This window comes from Lichenostomus cassidix, chromosome Z (assembly GCF_008360975.1).
Source record: "Lichenostomus cassidix isolate B80296 chromosome Z, HeHo_3.0, whole genome shotgun sequence".
NCBI classification, from domain to species: Eukaryota; Metazoa; Chordata; class Aves; order Passeriformes; family Meliphagidae; genus Lichenostomus; species Lichenostomus cassidix.
Genome location: NC_139511.1, coordinates 64,739,380 through 64,760,120, shown reverse-complemented (window position 1 = coordinate 64,760,120; position 20,741 = coordinate 64,739,380). Strand labels below are relative to the sequence as shown.

At 37.8% G+C, this 20,741-nt stretch overlaps 1 protein-coding gene across 5 annotated transcripts in view; it reads right to left on the bottom strand.

Annotated features, from left to right (window-relative positions):
- The window catches only part of ZFR (zinc finger RNA binding protein), a 48,614-nt gene that overhangs the window by 2,887 nt on the left and 24,986 nt on the right, over positions 1 to 20,741 (bottom strand). For 3 of the 5 annotated variants that reach the window (XM_085043391.1, XM_085043394.1, XM_085043393.1), the window contains 13 exons: positions 19,947 to 20,138; positions 17,706 to 18,006; positions 16,627 to 16,820; positions 15,224 to 15,343; positions 14,552 to 14,697; positions 14,020 to 14,182; positions 12,230 to 12,435; positions 11,878 to 12,028; positions 10,318 to 10,459; positions 5,314 to 5,411; positions 4,402 to 4,497; positions 391 to 502; positions 190 to 287 (listed from right to left, as the gene is read on the bottom strand). In XM_085043391.1, coding sequence (XP_084899517.1) covers positions 190 to 287; positions 391 to 502; positions 4,402 to 4,497; positions 5,314 to 5,411; positions 10,318 to 10,459; positions 11,878 to 12,028; positions 12,230 to 12,435; positions 14,020 to 14,182; positions 14,552 to 14,697; positions 15,224 to 15,343; positions 16,627 to 16,820; positions 17,706 to 18,006; positions 19,947 to 20,138 — 2,019 coding nt within the window. Of the gene's footprint in view, positions 1 to 189; positions 288 to 390; positions 503 to 4,401; positions 4,498 to 5,313; positions 5,412 to 10,317; positions 10,460 to 11,877; positions 12,029 to 12,229; positions 12,436 to 14,019; positions 14,183 to 14,551; positions 14,698 to 15,223; positions 15,344 to 16,626; positions 16,821 to 17,705; positions 18,007 to 19,946; positions 20,139 to 20,741 lie in introns of those variants that run through there. The other 2 variants (XM_085043392.1, XM_085043395.1) reach the window with 2 other exon arrangements.

The following is a 20,741-nucleotide window of genomic DNA, read 5'->3' as shown; positions in this document are numbered from 1 at the left end:
GTGCAAAAATGAATGCTATTATACATTCTCTCCTGTGACATGTTCAATGTCTATCTTAAGACTGGTAAGATCTGACTACATTCTAAGAAAACAAAATTCATGTCCAGTATAAAGCTCCATGAAAAAACAAAGCAAAATAAAACACAACCATCTATCAAATTTAGTTACTTCACAATTACATTCCCTTACCTGTGCACTTGAAGTAATATCCTCTCGCTGCTGATCTGTCATTACAGCAAGTGTATCAAAAGGATCTTTTTCACAAGGGTCCAGAAGGCCAGGACCACCTACAATAACCAGGCTAATTAGTAGCACATCTTTACCTTATTACAACCACAATTACAGATTAGTTAAGCGTAAGTATGCATACATGGATCAAATGCAACTTGCCTTTAAGGATGATTCCTGAAGATATACACTCAAAAACTCTTCTCAGTGCATCTCCAGGACTCTGTGGTCCAGTCGCACTGCTAATTGCTTTTTCCACAAGCAACTCCATAGCCTAGACCAACAACAGGAGGATTCAGCCAAATTAGAAGATGGACTAAGACATAAAAAAGCTGCTACTGTTGTTCAATAGAGAACTTTTGAATCTAGAATTCTGAAGAACATTACACATCATAGAACACTTTCAGTTAAAATGGAAAGAAGCCTGAGTTATAAAGATGAATAAAAAGAAAGATGGTGCAAGATTAACACTGAGCTAGTACTGCTTGATACTGTCAGCTGGTCACTGGTGGTGTCAACCAGGGCTCAGTGTTGGGCCCAGTCCCGTTTAATATCTCTAAATGATGACCTGGATAAGGGAACTGAGGGCACCCTCAGTCAGTTTGCAGATGGCACTAAGGTGGGTGGGAGTGTGGATCTGCTGGAGGGCAGGAAGGCTCTGCAGAGGGATCTGCACAGGCTGCACCCATGGGCTAGGCCAACTGTGTGAGGTTCAACCAGGCCAAGTGCTGGTCCTGCCCTGGGGTCACAGCAACTCCAGGCAGCTCCAGGCTGGGGCAGAGAGGCTGGAAAGCTGCCCAGGGGGAAAGGACCTGGGGGTGCCGATCAGCAGTGCTGAGCATGAGCTGGAGTGTGCCCAGGAGGGCAGGAAAGCCAAGGACAACCAGAATGTGTCAGCAAGAGTGGCCAGCAGGACCAGGGCAGTGACCATCCCCCTGTGCTGGGCACTGGTGAGGTCACATCCCAAACCCTGGGTTCAGTTTTGAGCCCCTCACTACAAAAAAGATATTGAGGTGCTGAAGTATGTCCAGAGAAGGGCAGTGGAGCTGGGAAGGGTCTGGAGCACAAGTGCTGTGAGGAGCAGCTGAGGGAGCTGGGGCTCTTTATTCTGGAGAAAAGGAGGCTTGGGGTGACCTTATTGTTCTCTGTAACCACCTGAGAGGAGTGTGTAGCCAGGTGGGGGTTGGTCTCTTCTCCCATGTAACTGGTGATGGGACAGGAGGAAAGACCTCAAGGTGCACCAGGCAAGGTTTAGATTGGATATTAGGAAAGAATTTTTGATTGAAAGGGCTGTAAAGCATTGGAACAGGCTGCCTAGGGAGTTGATGGAGTTACTATCCCTGGAAAAGTTCACAAAACATGTGAATATGGCAATTAAGGACATGGTTTAGTGGTGCTGCGTTAACAACTGAACTTGATGATCTTAAAGGTCTTTCCCAATCTGATTCTATGATGGGCTTCTTCCCATCAGAAGCTGTTCAATAATTTTGCAGAAATTTATACAGTAGTAGCCTACATATGCAGATAGACAACTTGCCCAGCCATTTTTGGGAGTATGAAACACTGCAGGACACTTGATTCTGTCAGCCAGATGAATACAGTACAGAGTATACCTAATGAAACAGGATGCTTTAGAAAAATAAAAGTAATTTTTTTTCTACAAGAGTACAGAAACTTAAAACATCAAAAACTTTATGTTCCTAAAATGCTTAATATTCTCACTGGTCTTTCAGTTGAGCAAAAGTGATGCTCGCAGCAGTTTCTCTCCTGGTTATTGACCAACACTAACTCAGATGTTAAACAAGAGTAAAAAAATCTCTGTGATAAACGTGTTTTCTGAAATGTATGCATTATTTGATGTTAGTTAAAATGGTTTAAATAATCAGCTGCATTTTAAATATTGATGGTTTTTTCTGTGAATATTTCCATTGCTTACTTTTATTAGACACTATTTTTTTCCAGAAGAACTACAGAAGTATTTGTAAAAGTAAAGAACAACTTCCCCTTATCTTCTTTCCCAGCATTAAATGGATATTTCACTGCTACCTCTTTGGCAAGTTTAATTCTCGAACAATAGGTTTTGGTAGGTTTTTTGGAGGCACTTGCTGTTTGGGCCTTCTCCTCCTCACCACATGTACAGTTATTCAAATGCTACCTTTTGTTTTTCCTTTCCAGGTCTGATGTATGCAAGCAACTACAGGCAATGCTGATCACCATCCTTCACTAATGCTGCCCATTCCTTTCTATTTTAGCTCCATTTAACTGACAGATTTCAATTATTGAGTATTTCCATACTCCCACTGTATCAGTCTGGATTTGGCAACAGTAATTTAGGTGTTTCCAAGTAGGAAGGAAAGTGCATCAGCAAAGACAAAAGAGCAGAACTTGGGATTTGCATTTATCAAAATCTTGTTCTGTTGGATCCTCATACAATATACTAAGGTCTATAACTCAATCCTACAAAAATATGAATTATGATGCCCTGGTGTTTATGCGCACAAAAGGCTGGATTTCAACTTTGAACAATGTGCAGGAACCTGACAAAATTCTTCTAATTTAGTTTTCACTTTAAGGCACGTAAGTGCTACTACTGTGAACACTCAGACTTCCTAATACCTTTTTACAACTTACTTTAAAAAAAAGCTCTGTCTTCTCTTTGGTTTGTAAAAGGTTTCTAGTATAGAGGGTAGGAGAAGCTCTGTATCCAGAAAACTATATTACTCCAATCTATGAAATTCCATCTGTAGTTGCAGAAATCACCACTTTCATTCTGTCATTGTTTTTATCAGTAAGACTTTTCCTACAGGCCAAAAGAACAGCTGATTGCTGATCCATGTCACTGATCACAATGCATCAGGTACCAGGAGCAAATCAGGAATCACTTTTAAAGAGAACTGAGATACACTGAGGTCTGATACACTGCTGCATACCTCTCTTCCCTTCTGGATGTGCCTTGGAGCAGATAATGTGAGAATTAAGAAACCACAATCCTTGCTCTTCTCCCATGTGCCTGCTCTGTGTTGCAATAGTTGTAAGGATACTTTTCTGAAAGAATGCCAGGGTTTATTCTTTTGCTACTTGGTATCACAGTGACATTAAGAGGGCACTTACTTTTTAGCATCTTTTATGTTGTATTTGTTTAGTGTACTTTTCATGAAATGCAGCACTGAAACTGGCACTGCTTTTTTTTTTTTTTTTAATATTTTAAAAAACAGACATTACTGTTCGACTTCCTTTCCAGAAGCAATAAATACTACTAGGAGAAATTTAATAAAATTGTATGCAAATTTAGTGGAGTTGTAAAACATTTCTCATTGAAATAAAGCCAACTGCTCAAACTCTTTTGACAATGTTAGTGCTCTTCCTGCCAAAAAGGAAGCAGCACAGTGCAACTGGATTTGATCTGCAAAACACAAGAGTCAGAGCTAAGTCTACTTCTACATGAAACATGTTTCAGGTATTTGTTTCACACTAATTTTGTCCAATCCACAGATCCTACATCTGTTAGTATTTGGAGTACAACTTGTACTCCTTTAGAGATAATGTAAGATAGTCCATGCAAAAGGGATGCTCCAAAAAGACTCAACTGCAAGAATTAAGAGAGGTGACCTGATACAACCCAGAGATTTAAGTGACAGTGACTGAAATGTGATGGTGACACAATCACAGACTCTACTGAACTACTGTGGCCTTTCAACTTGCGAAAGGGACATATTAATGATCGTAAGTATTACTGTGATTTTTTTTTTTCAAGTTCTTTCTGTTATCACAGAACTATCTGGACACAGCTGACATTATTTTAACAAATGCTTCAGCAAACTCCAAGCAATCCAGAGTGGTTAAAAAAAAAAGGTACTTTTGTACAGAGTGAAGGAAAAAAGTGCTAAAGCCTAGAATAGGAATCTACCCACAAAGAATAGAAAAGAATAAGAAAATTCCTTTTGGAAAAAATAACTTCCGGCTCCAAATGACAAAACCTCAGAGAATTGCATTTTAAAAGGGAATCTGGAGTATTTGTTAGCAAAAAATTCCCCCAAAATCCCAAACAAAACCCTACACTACTCGTTGAAAAAATTAGAATTAAAAAATTGTATTAACACTTCCCTGTAATTTCCTTGTAGTAACATATTTACTAAGAAGACTCATAAAAAAAAAACCCAAAACATTACTCACCCAGCTTGGAAAATCAGACCAAGTAGGAACCCGCTGACAGAGGTCACGAAGAATACGTATGATAATCACACAGGACTGCAGACCATTAGCTCTAGCCTTGAGAGCAATACAAAATCAAATTAATTAACCCCTGCACCTATAGCAAACAGGACTTGTTGAGAGACTAAAACACCACTGTTCAATGGAAGCTCAGATACAAGATTGAAATAAATCATTCTACAAGTTTATTCCATGAGCTGCCATTTACAGCAGTATTTTATACAGGGTTAGTAATTTAAAGTGGTAGAAGTCAAAGTGCACAGGTTATACAAGAATAACATTTCTTGATCCCCTATACACTTTGACCTATGTTCATTTGTAACAATAAATACAGTATCTTTCTATATTAGAAATAAAAAGGATAAAGTAAAGATCTAAGAAATAGGTATAGAGACTGAAAGGTCAAGGGAATCTGTTTGGTTTCTTTATTGTGCCTTTGCCAGAATGCAAAGTCACTAAACCAAACAGTTTTCACCTTTCATTCCCTACACTTAATGCACTTAAAGAAATAGAAAAAAAAGTCTTAAATCTAAACACAAAGCTTTAAACACATATTCCATTATTTAAAGCCAAGTTACTCTGCAGCCTTATGGAATATATAACCAATATACAACAGATGATTACCCCAAGCGAGTCAAGCTTTCAACATCGCCTTCTCAATGACCAGAAAAAAAAATGATGTCAAATGAGCAATAACTGCATAAAGCAGTTCCTCCATACTCAACCTTCTACAGTTAAATTTAGGGACCAGAAAAATATTAAGTATTATTAGCATGAACAACGCTGAGTGTTTTCACACAGTTAAACATTTATATTGCAACTGAACTAATCTCTCATAAGGCTACAAGAAGAAAGTAAAATGATGTTCCGAACCTGGAACCACTTAGCGTGGCGTAGAGCAGCCAGAGCGTCAAGGCATTTTTGCCTGTCCAAGACGTCCGGTGGGTCTTTCACCATACCCGAGGTTACATCTAAAATGGATTGAATTGGCAAAATGCAGTGAGGAATGGGTGTTTGACCAGGTGAGCAAGACACTTCCTTAAATAGCTTCAATGTCACACATGCCATTTAAAGTTTAAACGTTTGAGCCAGAAATGTAAATGCTCAGTAGAAGTCGCTCAATTAGGATTAGAGCATCAACCCAGTAGGAAGATCAAGAGCATAATGCACTTCAGCTCTGAGGTTATTTTCAATTGCATTGCTGATTATGCAATGCGTAGTACTTCTTCATTTCAGCTAACACTGGAAAAACAAGTATCCCCTAAAATTAAATATTGAAGGAAGGATGGTTGGACACAGTGCACCAGCACAGAGAACACAAGACAGAAGGAACACAAAAATCCACTTTAACCAAGTAGAAACATTCAAACTTAGTTTCTTTTAAATTTTGTCATGTGTTATTTGGGACCTATTATTGAAAGAAAAACTAAGTATAACAAATCTTAAATGCACTAAATGTTTAGTAATGATGTTATTTTTATCATGCCTTAAACATTAAATTATTTTGCTTTAAAAACCTGACTAAAGGAATGTGACATGTTCTTCAATATTACAGAGTTCCTTGCTTTTGAGTACCTTCTCTCTTACCCATATAAATAAAATTCCTCAGCTCATAATATATGTGTTCCAGCAACATTTGGGATGCAAGGAAGCACCTGAAAAGGGACTGCTGTACATAAGACTCAGCAAGGAATAGTCTAAGAAACAAAGCAAAATTTCTGAAAGATGCAGAAAACATAGTACACCGTACATATTTAAATGCTTAGAAAATAATTACCAAGCTGACTGCTTTGCTATCAAAAATGAAGAGACCACAGAAGTGGTATAATCAGTGAAACTGGAACCACTAAACAGTGTGAAATGGTATCCTTGGGTTATCTGAAAACTTTATGGGTGTAATCAGATCAGTGATCAGTGATCACCTTTACAAGTTCTTTTTTTACTCATTATGAAAATGGCTATTGTGACTAGTCACAATATATGTTGGTAGCATAACTGGTGATACACTAGATAAGATGAAACAAAAAGCCCTCACTCAATGGCACACATTTCACAGGAGCTGTCTGTTTGGAACAGTACAATTTAGATCCTCCTAGATCTAAATTTAGGTAAGCTAGGTTATTAAAAAAAAAAAAAGAGACTCATGAAACATGTCTGCAATGAGAAGCTTTTACGAATGTTGCAGAAATTGTGCTCTGAAACCACAAATGTAAAACAGTAGGATTCTTTACCACACAGAGCTAAAAGGCCATGAATTAACACGGTGGTATAGCTTTGCAATACAGTAACTAAATTTAATGTGAAGTACTACATTCAGATTTGAGCATTTTGATAGGATAGTCCCATTGTTCCACACAGGGATAAAAATATGAGGACTTCATCAGAGCAAAGTTGAGAAGAACACAGTTAACTTCTCACACAGATATTCCAACTTACAGAGTGTATATTATAGTGGAAAGATTAAAATCTTCATTAACAAGGCTATTGCAGAGCAGAAGATGTTTAAAGTGGTGCTTCTTTTAAAACACCACTGTTTGAAAAACCCCAAAACAAAACAACAATAAAAAAATCCCCTCCAAACCTATACAAGAGGGGTGCCAGCTAAAGCTAAGTGATGAAAGGAGTACAGCCTGAATATATGAGCTAAGGAGCACATCCTGAGAAAACCCACCACAGGAAAAAGTGGCAAAGTAAGGTTGAGAAATTAAAAATGAAAGTATGTGCTGTTGGGCCAATAGCCTAATCCATCAATTATTTACTTTCTTCTAAAACTAATATGCAAATAGGTGACACTGTGCAAACTTTTAGCACAATAATTCATTCAATAATTTGAAACTTTACTTCTACCTCTGAAAACTTTAATTTTGTAAAATATTTTACTAAGGAGAATTGCAATTTAAATGTAAAGAGAAGAATCTTACTCCATGCTGGAAATGATCTAAATGTTGATCTAAAATGAGTTACTAATAGCTATCATAAGAATACCCTTGGAACTTTAAAAGACTCTGAAAGTCAGAAGTTGCTGAGGCACAAAATACACTGAGAAAACATTGACTGAAAAAATGTGTCAAGGGAACTCCTGTAATATTTCATCTGTGGATTTTTGCATATGTTTCACACTTCAGGATTAACCCCTTAAAGACTATTTAACTAAAATCAGATGCCTAACCTACCACCCTACTAAACTAAGACAAAAATGGAATTAATTTACAAAACATGGGCATGAATTCTTACCCTGTATAACTTATGACTAGCCTAAACATAAGGGGTTAATCTTCAGTTAGACGTGCTGTGTCCACACTACCTCTTCATTGAAGTTAACAGGTATGTCAATTTAGGTAAGTTTTATGTAAAATACATTTTATCCAGTCAACTATTATAAGACTAGTGTGAACACTGCTTCATTCTAGGAGAGAGACAAAGACGAAACGGAAAAAAAAACCAAAACCAAACACAAAGTAACAGCAGATGCTAGGCCTATGCATCCAAACCCCTCCTTTGTAAAGCATGGCAGGTGTGACACTGAGCTTTAGAAAACCTTGGTCAAAAATCCTTCCGATGTCTTGGCAGCAACCCCTGACAGGAATCAAGTCCCTCTGCTAGAAGGCTTTGGACCGGGGCTGTTAGCTAAGGATAAAAAAGACACACACGCACACACAGATGTGTTTGTAAGTATGTACACTTGGTTTGCTGAAGGAAGACTCCACAGCTGGCTTAGAGCTCTTCAAATACATCAGATTCGGTCAACTGTCAAACGCACAATACTGTAAGGAACAGTAGCTATGCGGTTAACAATTTAGTTTCACCGTTTATTTTTTAGCCTTTTATCATGTAGTAACACATCAAACATGATTCTCCTCCATGTGCAAGACTCAAGTTGCATCTTTACGCAAACTAGTTCTTCCGGCAAAGCCTTCCTTAACACCTCAACTAGCTCCCCAAGCGGGCTAGGGAAAATGAAAACTTCAAACCAATGTAAGACACAGAGCATGAGAAGCTGCAGTAAGGAAAACACAAACACATACTGTCACTCTGCAGCAAATAAGCAGCAGTCTTCGGAATAAGGAACTTCTTTGCTGCAATAATTGACAATTCAGTCTCCTGTTTGCTTCAGTTTCAAAAGTGAACTTTTCTGCACGTCCTTTTTATACTGCTCAGTGTCTTGAAGAGAAATCTAACTTGACTTTGTTTGCCTAGAGGCAGTACTGCATTCAGCAGTGAATAAACTCACAAATATAATTTAACTCAAGTGTGGGTCAGACAAAAATACAGATTTGTTTCCTTTTGGTGGCATAACTTAGGGGACTGATGGTAGTAATTTGAAATTTGTTTTAGTTTTAGTCCACATAATATAATTTTGGGCCAGAAACCACTTAGTTGAAATTGAGTATTGTAGCAGGAATCAATATTGCACTTTTGCACAGTACATCAAGAAATAAACATGGTGTTTAAGGTTAATTTCATTTAATGGTTAGTCTAATTTAATAATAATATCCATTGTTTATAAACTTAAGTAATATGGAAAGTTGGATTCAGCCCAGAGCCATGTTACTCTCAGACTGTCAAAAACCAAGTAAAATTGGTTGGGTGTGACAGTACACATACAAAGCCATTAATAGCTAGGAATAATATGCACAGCTTAAAAATCATGTACAAAGCACTCTAAGACTCTTTGGAAGTCATCCAAACCACAGAATGCATCTTGAAATTTTTCTTTCTGATTATGTAGGATGACTTTGTTAACATAGCTTGCTTATAAATGCACTAGTCACAGCTACAGGACACTTATTAATGCAATATAAAAACCTCAAGTATTTTAGAGGACATGTAATGATGAGATGGAATATAAAAAAACCTCCGTGGCTTATAGAAATACGTATATACACAAGCACATGTATACATACACACATACAATTTCTTTCAACCTGTATATGAGAAGTGTTAAAACAGCCTCAGATTTCCTATTTGTAGGTTCACTGTCAAACACCAGAACCCTGTTTGCTATATCTCTTTCAACTATGAAAATACAGGATTAAAAGGAAACAAAAGTTAATTTTATCTGACCCATAAATAAAAAGAACCAATGTACTGCAGACATTAATCATGCTTGTTGGCTTAAAAGCTTTTGGAGCTTTGAAAGTGTTACAGAACAGACCCTAAAGCAACACTGCTGGCACCAGAGAAACTGTGGACTTCAGAAATGCAAATTGATTCCCAAGCTCCACCTTCTGCTTCAGCTCAACGACAAAGCCATTTCTTATTGTACTAGTCGGGTTTGCCAGTTGGATAGAAGACTGATTGTAATACCAGGAGCCTAAATATACTCAAAAAGCACTCCAGACCGAAAAAACAACCTCAGAGAGCTGGAAAAAATCGCATCATCTTTTAAAGTTAGAAGCACTGTTACCGTCAAAAGTACTGTAAAAGTGCATTTTAAGTGGTACTATTTAGAATGTCTAAGTGATGGTAATACTGATCCAGTTCAAACTCAAAAACCTGTGATTTGATTTTCTAAATCCACACAATCTTTCTCTTAAGGCAAGGCTGCTCTAGAAAGCCAGTTTATAGCCACTTGCTATAAAATACTTAGTTTTTCACATAATTTTAAAAGTGGGGGGAAAAAAGTCAAGTTTGTACCTTTTCCAGAAAGCTGAGGTTGGACATAAAGTGAGAAATTTAAAAAATTAAATAAAACATCATATACACATTTATTTTAACCAGCTGTTCTCTACTGAGACTGGTTGTTGAAAACCAAGGTTTAGATCAAATACATGTGCCAGCATGTTGCCTTCCAGGACCTTAGTGCCATCTTAAGCAGAATAGATAAACATAAAAAACCAGGTGAGAAAGAAGTAACATCTTTAACAACTTCCCAACCTCCATCCCTCATGTTTTCTTCCCGAATGACTGGAGATGTCAGTGTGATTGTAACTTGCATTTTGGGTTCCACACACGAATTTAAAATTATTGCTGCTTCTGGGACTGCACACTTGATATCGTATTTCTCTGGACTTATTACCTAAATATCGAGAGACAGAAATTTCTGTTAGCACGTGGCCAATAAAAATATGGAGAAGAAAAAGGATTCCAACATAGTAATATTTTAACAGAAAGATAGAAACACAATATAATTATACAAAACAGATACCTGCGTGGTCATAGAAACCACAGTACATACTACAAAGATAGAAAAATATGTGGACTTGCAGATTGTTTCCAAATTATTAATGAAAATACACAACCAAGAAAAGTCAGAAGAAAACAAAAAACCGTCCAGAAAGGAAATTAATAAACAATTACATAACAAGAATCTTGACAGTGTTTAAGAAAAGCCTCAGTGCCAATTAAAATGTCAGCAGGGTGTTTCTCACTGGAACATAGAAGCTGTTAAAATGCCAAGATGCAGTGGTTATTTTCCAAGCTCACAGTTACAGATGGGTATTTCTAGGTACATCCTGTGCTTGGGTGTCACAACATGCTAAGAATAAAGGGCAAGATATGAAAGAGGGAAAAAAATTTAAGAGTACCTAACGAAGTGGTTATTTTTAGTTACTTTTTGCAATTTTATTTAGCAATTCTAAATAGCCCCAAAAGTAAGCTGTACGCACATTTGTGACCTCCTTCCACATACATGGACAAGTGAACGTTTCCACAAAGACAGATAAGATGTCCAATTTTTAAATTTTCTTCTGTTCTGTTACTTCAAACAAGAGCACACTTGAGACTATTTTGCAATTAACCTTCATCCTGCTAAAGCTTCTACCATGCCAGTGATTCTGTCAAGCATTTTACCAGATTGCACTGAAATACAAATGCTGCAACAAGCACTCCATAGTGACAAACTTTGTTTAGCAGAGAGCAGAGCCTTTATTCTATACTTTCTTGTGGAAATACTGCAAAGGGTTTATAATAATTTTGCTGAATGGTCTAAGACTGCATGTTTGCTTTTTTAAAGGTCCAAATTATAAAAAAAACCCACACAAGACTTAGCTAACTAATTGTGAACTATAAAGCCAGTGCTTTATAGGAATACACATACTAATAGAAAACAAGATGTAAGCACAAAGATTGGCATTAAAGGAGAACTTTGACCTTGAGGCAGCAGGTCTCCTGTAACATTGCACAATTACCTCTATTGCTGCTGATAACTGAATAATGGTCTTTCTTGTGCTCATTTCTATTTCCCAATTAAATGAAATCTATTAAATGGTGATTCATACTACACTGCTAGAGCCCACACTTGTATGGATACAATATAGAGAAAGCAGAACATGCAGCAGTCTCTGAATTCAGATGAAAACATTCAGAAAATGGAAAGAAACTGAACCTGAGCTACGTCATGCAGCAGTACAGTGAGCCCTGCAGACATTTGATTTGAGCACAGATTTTACAGTACTTTTACAAAAATTCAAATCCAAAAATCTGAATTCTACTTACTGCAAGTTGCTTAGGGAGACTTTCAGCAATACGACTGAGTAATGTCTTCGAGGGCTTCTCAGCACACAACAAAACAAGATTGACATTTCGGTCTCCACGGAGTAGCAAACCTTTAGCCAAAACGCCCACCCGCAAAACGCCTTTCAAAGCTCTGTGAATTACAGTTAAAAGTTTCATTTAAAATAATAATGTAAAAATAGAAGAAAATAATCCTGAAGACAGAAAAGTGAAGCAAAATATTATTCCACATACTTTAAAATACTGTATGAAAACCCAAAGAGATGAGATCCTGAAAGCACTGACAACAGGGTAAGGAAAGACAATAAAAATCTTAAAAAGTAATAAAAAATACCTGTCTTTACTGCCATCCTTTTTGTCATCTCCCTCTTTGTTCTTGCTTTTTTCATGATCAGTCATGCTGTCAGAAACAAGTTTCAAAGCACGCTCAGTAATAGAAACAATTTTTTGGACTGCCTGAAGTTCCTCTTCAGTTGGATATATAGCAGCATGCTTGGTCATCACGTAGCGGTCGTCAGAGGAGTCAGGGCGGCGCAGAGGCTGAACAGACAAAAAAGTGTATTTCTGAAACTTGGGTGCACTTCTAAGTTCACAAATGAGACAAAATGACCAAAACCCAAACATGTGGCTAAAGAACAGAATACTCAAAACTCACATCACTGAAATGTAACAAAACATGAAGTCTACTCAACAGCCTACTCAACTGCTCACAATCAATTGTGTCTGGAAAGACATGAATGATATAAAAATTAAAGGCCAAATCCCAAGATCAGAGGCACCTCCCTAACATTAGTATCTCTTGCCTATCCACTGGGAAATACTTGCATAATGCTGCAAAATAAAATACCTATGATTCCTTTCGTACAATCATAGGATGGGACCTCAGAACGTCATCAAGTCCAATCTCCTGTGCACAACACAGTCAGCTGTAAGACCACATCATGTTGCTCAGGGCTTTAGCCTGTTGGTTTTTGGCAGCCTTCAAGGATAGAGGCTGCACAACAGGTATGAAAAAGGATGATTTCCTGTATTCTGTCTAAACTTCTTTTTTCTTGGCTTAAACTGGATATATCTCACCCTCTCATGACTACGAAATGCCTGGCACCATACTCTTTATAATGCACAAGTATTACAAGGCTATTATGTCCCACTGAAGCTCTCTCTTTCTCAGTCTGAACAAGCCCAGATGCCTCATTCTCTCCTCAAAGGGTGTGTGTTCCACAGCCTGTGACCAACCTGGTAGCTCCACACTGAACGTATTATGGTTTACATATCTTCTACTAGAAAGCCCAAGATTAAATTGCAGTTTGGGTCTGATGGAAGCTGATCAATTCCCTTCATCTACTGATTATGCTCCTGTTACTAAAGCCTAGGTTGCTGCCAGCCCTGCTGCCAGGGCATGCTGCTGACTCATGCTATTGCTGTTTGCCAAGATCCCCAGACCCCTTTCAGCCGGGCTGCTACCCAGCCTGTACCAGTGCAAGGGGATATTCCTTTCTGAGTGCAGTAATAGGCATTTATCCTTGCAGAATTCCATAATGTTCCATTCCTACAGCCTGCCAAGGTCCTTCTGGATGGTGTCCTTGGCCTCAAAGGTATCAGCTATTCTCCCCACCCCAAGCTGATTCAGACTCATGCCAGTTGCAAACCTCAGGAGTGTGCACCCACTCCATCACCTTTCAGATCACTGATAAGGTGCTTATCAGCCTAACCCCAGGATCAAACCATGTGGTACCACACTCCATAGAGCTGGAGTATGATGCACCACTATGCATTATTCTCTGAGACTGCCAATCCAGCCACTTTTTATCCATACATTTGTCCATAATTACGTAAATTATGTTGTATAATGCAATCAAATAAAATAAAAAGTACGAAAATCCAGTATGACTTGTATTTCAGAAGAAACAGTATTTAAAGCATCCTCTTGTCATTTCACTGGACTTATTTTGGAAGACTAGTCCACCTACACCATTTCATTAGCATATAATTTCTTCTTCACTTTCCAAAATCCTTTATTAAGAAACACTGGAGACAAGTGAAGTAGCACTGAATAATTTATAATTCTTAACTGTGCCTCCTGGTAAGAATGGTTTAATGTTATTCTCAAATTAAGAAACTCACAGCTGGCCCTTGGGGTTGAGGAGGCATTCCAGGTCTAACTCCCAGCAGGCCCAGAGGTCCTGGAGGGCCATGAGGATATCCTCCATCTGGTATTCTGCGACGGTCATCCCAGTGATGCTGCTCTTCCTCCATTCTCCTCCAGTACATATCCTCCTCATATCGTCTGCAGTGGATCAATCAAAGTTTTCTCTTTATACAGCAGTTAATACTTGCCACTGCTATAAAGAAATGCTTCTCTGTCCTCAACAACTTCCACCAGTCATAAGCAAATACCAATGAAAAGAGGGTAACTAACGTGAATTATTGTTGTAAAAGTAGGTCTGGATTTATAGCAAAGTAATTCAACTAACTCTGCATTCCTCAGAAGGATTGAACAGTAGCAAACAAAAACCCCAGAGAGAGAATGACAATTTAAAACAAGACAGTACAGAGCTCCCTGAAGTATTTAAAATAAGTAAATACAGAGTTTAGTTTCAGACAATCTGACAGAAGCTTTGTCACGTTCATTCATTCATGCATCAGAATGCATTACCTCATTTCCATCCTCCAGCGTTCCTCCTCTTCTCGCCTCCTCCAGTATTCTTCTTTCTGCATCTGTTTCCTCATCTTCTCTTCTTGAATCTTTCTTGCTCGAATACTGGGCTTTACTTCTACTTGTAAGTCTGGGTTTACCTTTTTCTAGTTCAGAAAAATAATTAATTAAATGTTGGTTTCCTGTCCTCATCTCAAGGTTACAGAGTCATTCTGACATATTTAACATACACTACTTATCTACAATGAAATCAAGGGGATTTCATTAAAACGCAGCTTTAGAGCTGCACAAATGCACTTATCATTAAAAAATCTGCAACACTTGTTTCTCAGTGCCTCCACAAAGGGTGTGTGTTGTTTATCCTACCAAAAACATACAGCAATACTATTTTATACTATTTAAAATTCATGGTAAGTAACATAAAGAACCTATTGTTGCTTGCATAGCAACAATACAAGCAACGTTCAAATCATTTTAAAAAAACCCAACCAAAATACAGCTTCACAGTTTGCATTATTCTTTAAAGATCATACTGCCTAAGAAATGTATTTCTCTGCTTTTATACACTGTTTACTCACAGTGCCTACTTTTGTCTAGTCTTTAAATCTAAGAACAGGTGACCAGTTAGCTGGTATCTGGTGGATTTTCAGAAAGAAGCATTAGCATTTCTACCTTGTACTGAAGTCTGTGCCGCCGCCCTTTCAAGTGCATCTCCTTGGCATTAGGATCATTAAAACTGCATTCACAGAGTTTACAGTGAAAGCGGATCACCTTTCCTTCATCATTTCTTACCTGGAAAATAAAGTTATAACACATTTGGCCTTTATTTTTTAATAAAACCAACATAAAATTTAATTATCCAATAATCTAATTATCTAGTGACACTAGATAATGCCTACCTGTCTCAAAACAGGTTAAGAAGTTCACACAATAACTGAAAGAAGGCAAATTAGAGAAGTAGAACCTTCAATTCTGACAGACACACCACTGTGCTTGGTAATGGGCAAGGAACAAGGTACTTCCATTCTGAAGAGTGCACAGCTGGGAATTCAATGCTGAACACACTGAGCTAATAAATTACAAACCTGTATATTGTGCAAAATTTACATCAGACTTGATCCACCTATCTCACACCAACCAAGAGAAGAATGCCCCACTGAGCAAAAAAGAAACATGCACAATACAATAACACAAAAAAATGCACAAGGCTTTGCAGGTTCAATGCCTTGTCACTCTTATCTTCAAGGGGAGCCCAGGGAATTACAGACAGTCAACATCAACTTGATCTCTGGGAAGGTGATAGACCAGCTAACCCTGAAAACCATTTCCAGGTCCAATGAGGACAAGAAAATCATCAGGAGCAGTCAGCATGACTTCACCAAGGTGAAGGCCTGGCAGATGAAGGTAGAGCAGTCAAGACTGTCCACTTGGCCTTCAGTAAAGCCTTGGACACAGTCTCACCACAATATCCTCCTACATGAGCTGTTAATGCATAGGCTGGATAAGCATACAGTGAGGTGGATTGAAAGCTGTCTGAACAGCCTGGCCAAGGGTGGTGATCTGCAGAATGAAGCCCATCTGAAGGCCAGGAGCCAGCAGTGCATTCTCAGGATCAATACAGTCCTGTAACAACTTCAGTAATACTCTGGATGAGGAGCATTACTGCTGGCCTCAGCACTCCTGCTGGCCTCAGCACTCCTGCTGGCCTCAGCCAATTTGCTGATGACACACAACTGAGAAGAGTGGCTGATATGCCAAAGGGCTGCAAGAGGGACCTCAACTGTCTCACCTAGATGATTATCTAGGAACACAGCTGAACATCAGAAACCTCTTTTTTATTGTACATGACTGTACAGCCCTGGCACAGCTGCTCTGGGAAGTCAGGGAGTCTCCATCGTCTGACATTCTCAAAAGCCATCTGGTCATGGTCCTGGGTGACTGGCTGTAGGTGGTCCTTATTAAGAAGGGTGACTAAACCAGATGACCTAAAGAGGTCCCTGTCAACCTCAACCACTCTGTGATTATGTTTCACTAAAACAGTTTAAAAATAATAATACATATTTTCATATTAATACCTCTTCCACATAGTCATGGCCCACTGGTTGGACATCACTTTGCAAGGCAGCAAGAGTTGTGGGAGTCACTGGTTCAGCTGCTGTGTCAGGTTTTGCTTCCGGTGTTTGTACTGTAGCAGCAGGAGGTGTTTTAACACTTTCAGCTGATTTCATTTCTTCCATTTTACTTCCTGTTGTCTGAAGCTTATTGCCACCTAGAAATCAAAAAAAGTTAAATTATTACCCTTCATAAAATGAGAATGTGTTAAAACATGATGTATGAACCAAAGATTTTATTTGCAGGTGTCTATGGTCTGGCTAAAGCATTATTGGTCTTTTAAATGCAACCGAAACTTAAATACCATACAATAAAATATTTTAATAGGAAGTTTAACAATATTAAAGTTACTTAAACACTGAAGTGTTTTATTCTAACAACTAAAGCTTTTGCTTTACAAAATTACAATTTTTGTTATTTGTTTTCCTGCTTTTTCAAGAGATAGGACTGAATTGGAACAACTTAGAATAATAATATCTTTTTTTGTCATTTTGTAAATGTATCCAAAAAAAGTATTTCAAGACCTTATAATGTTTGTACTAATAAAGGCAGTATACCCTTAGTGTTGCAACTGTATAGGTCTACCCTTGAAGAGCAGGATAGCTTATTGTGGAACAGCTGCTTCCCATCCCTGTTATGCTCAGATGAAAGTTTCCATGGTTAGTTTTCCACTGTCACAAGGATGTTTCAGCTGCCCATCACCACCTGCCAATCTACTGCAGGTGTATTAACAGCCCAGGCTGAGAACTGAAATTAGGACTATAAGCTGCAATACTCCAGCAGCTACTGCATAAGAAACCAAAGGTGGGAGGCTTCTTATGAAGGTGGCAAAAGTATTCAAGGGAGGCCAGGTGAAGACAACTGGGCAGAAAACACCATCAATTTTGAAGCAGAACTTTGACAGACATTCTCACCTCCCAGTAACTCCCTTAAACACAACAGAGTTACTCATTCATGGAGTTAACTAAATACATTTGTACCTGCTGCACTACTTCTTAATAAAAAATTACAGAATAGGTTAGGTTTCAAAATAAAGACTGACTTCTGTACTTGCCAACAAAGTTTATTTTCGGTGTAGATATTTTCTTTACAGCTATATTAGCCGCAGTTGAAGATGTTTTGTTGTTGGACGCAGTGTTAAGTGGTGTGTTTGCCGTGGGTGTAAGAACTTTCACTGCAGAGGATGCAACAGAGGAGTTCACTGTACTGCTGCTAGTCGCTATATTTGAAGCAGAGGCAGTTGGTTTGGAAGCAGATGTGGATGTTGAGGAAGTAGCTTGGGTAACCACATTTGGTTCAGTTGAAGGAATGGGTTTGCCAAGTTTTGTGTGCAACTTTACCACCTGTAAGTATGAAGAGAAATTCATAACATGATCTCCCTGGGATAACTACAAAAATACTGTATCACAAACATAAATGTAGCTGAAAAAATTCAATATAAATAAAAAGTTAGCTATTTTTTAACAAAAAATGGTCTTATGAAAAAAAAGAGATGGACATGCAAAAATTCTTGTCAGCTGTAACAAGGAAATAGTTAATAGCTATCTCACATTCTTTACTTCCATCAGAACTTCAGGCATTTACTCCCACAGCTCTTTGGCTAAGAACAGAATCACAAGCTTATAAGTCAGGAAAAGTCAAGTAAACATTTTGCTCCAAGTGTTTCAATGTATCTGTTTTGCTGCCTGGTCACTGTTTAATCTCCCTCTGAAAGTGCAACATATTGAACTATTTTGGTTCCAAACAATACTTGTAATTAAGAGTTATGTAATTCACATTCAACAACATTGTCTCTTTTGATTGCTACACTTGATGCGTATTCATCCTGAAAGAATTTCCAGGTTATCTAGCCAAGTTGAAGAGATTCCTTAGGCAAAGGTATTCCTCTTTTTTTTCTTTTTTCTTTTTTTTTTTTTTAATGAACAGAAATATTAAGGACGATTCAAATGGTATTTCAGAGCTCTCTGGTATCTCATAGAAAGTAAAGAGGTACATGCTTATTCCTAAGAAGTAATAAGCAGAGGCCTTTCCACAACATGTCTGTCACAAAATAATATTTCTTTTTGTTGACTGCTGACCACCACCTGAAAAGCAATGCAAGTAGTCCACAGGAAAAAAACATGCAAAATCAAAACTAAAGACCAGACTAAAAAATTACAAATCTGTCAAACATGCCTTAAATGTGAACATGTACACAGTTATAATATGCACACTACTGTATAAATTAATTTCTTAGGCTTTTTTTCTTAGTTTTTATGTTCCCTACCAGAATACAGACATATTAATGTCACACAATACTATACATTTAAGCTCAAGCAACTCTTCAAAATTACTTTTTTCCAGTAGAATGCACACAGTTCTTTAGTTACCACAGCAATAGAGAGAGTCCTTTGAAGTATCATTTTTACTCTGTTAAGAAACTAAAACAGCAGCAGTTTGAGGGAAAATTATTTTAAATACGCTGTGAGATTTATTTAATAGGAACAATGTTACTGATGCCCATGTTCTTAGATGCAAAGAGCTATAAAAGCAGAGTATTAATACTGCACTTGTTAGTGACATTAATCCTTCCAGAGTTATGAGGAAAATCTGTAGTAACTAAACACATGTTCTACCTATCATTGCATTTAGTGTTGTATGGCCAAATTTAAAACACTGGTCACAGTATTTCACAGTGCAGCCCACGGTTTTTATTCCAGAATGCTCACATTAAGAGCACTCAAACAGTAAGAAAAACAAGTGCACCAGAAGTCTTCCAAGCATGCTGATAAAGTCTACTACAGGACATTTTTCCTTACTTCCTCAGGACAATTTTCTTTGCAAGAACTACCAAGGAATGATGCCTAATACGCCTATTCTTTGCACTGGCCCAGCTTACAGTGTTTCAAAGTGCACTGAAAGATTTACTGTCACAGCCAGGTAAGTAAGATGAATGTCAAGAAAAGCCTTGAATAAAGTTAGGGGGCACAAGCATGGTACATGTCCATAGTGGTACCTTCTCCTCATCTTACTCCACACCTTCTTCCTACAATTTGCATGATACCCAAATGTATCTTCTTTCCATTGCTGCCATGGAAATATTTCCCCCCTTTCTTTCAGCAAGGCCTTTCTAATAGTGAGCCTAAAGACAAGTTTGAAAGGAAAAGAAGAACTAAATGTCTTTAAATAAAACAATTTAAATAATATTGTTTCTGCATATTTTCTCCTTCCTTAAAATGAGAAATAATGATAGGGAGAAATATATATACTGTATTGCATGGCAAGAACAAGAGAAAACTCTTACTTTCTGATGCTTGGCTCCACGGATATGGGCAGCATAAGCATCTGCCCCAGTGCATGATACGTCACACAGCTCACAGCGCAACTGATTCTGGGTTCCACGAGCAGAAGTACTGTTGTTATTGGTGTTCTGGGAAGCTTTTAATGCTGCTTCTTTCTTTTTGTGTTTCTGGCCTTCTAAATGTTCTTTGTAAGTCTGTTTAAATAAACAAAACACACACGGTAAGCTGTGTACTGCTTTGTACTGCTGGTTCATCATTCACATGAATATATGTAATACAGAAATAGCATAAAACACACATTTTACCTAAGAAATACTTCCTACACTGAATATTTCTGCTGTATGACATGCTCTAAGGTATTAAAAGGCCGCTTCCAAGATCAGAAAATGTTCTTCTCCTGCACCAGGATTCCATACTTAGGTAAAACAATACCTAAGGCTGTTCTCCTCTAACTTCTCAATTCCCCAATCAAGTAGTGGTCAACACATATCACCACTGAAAACTTGGCATGATCAGAAAACTGCAGTTTCCTGCATTGCATTCAGTTATTCTTCATTTTGAGGTTCCCTCAAACTGTAAGTGTATCCAGATAAACAGAAAAATCAATTTAAAAGAAGGTAATGCACAAATAAAGCTGTACTGAAAAAGAAATGCAGAAGTTGACATTAGCTTCTATATTAACACTGGCAATCTAGAGCAGATAAGAGTATGAAATAATGAGAAGTTTACCTAAAGAAAAAGAACTGTTTAGCCAGACTCACACATAAACACTCTGCATGACTTTGTATCTATGTTCT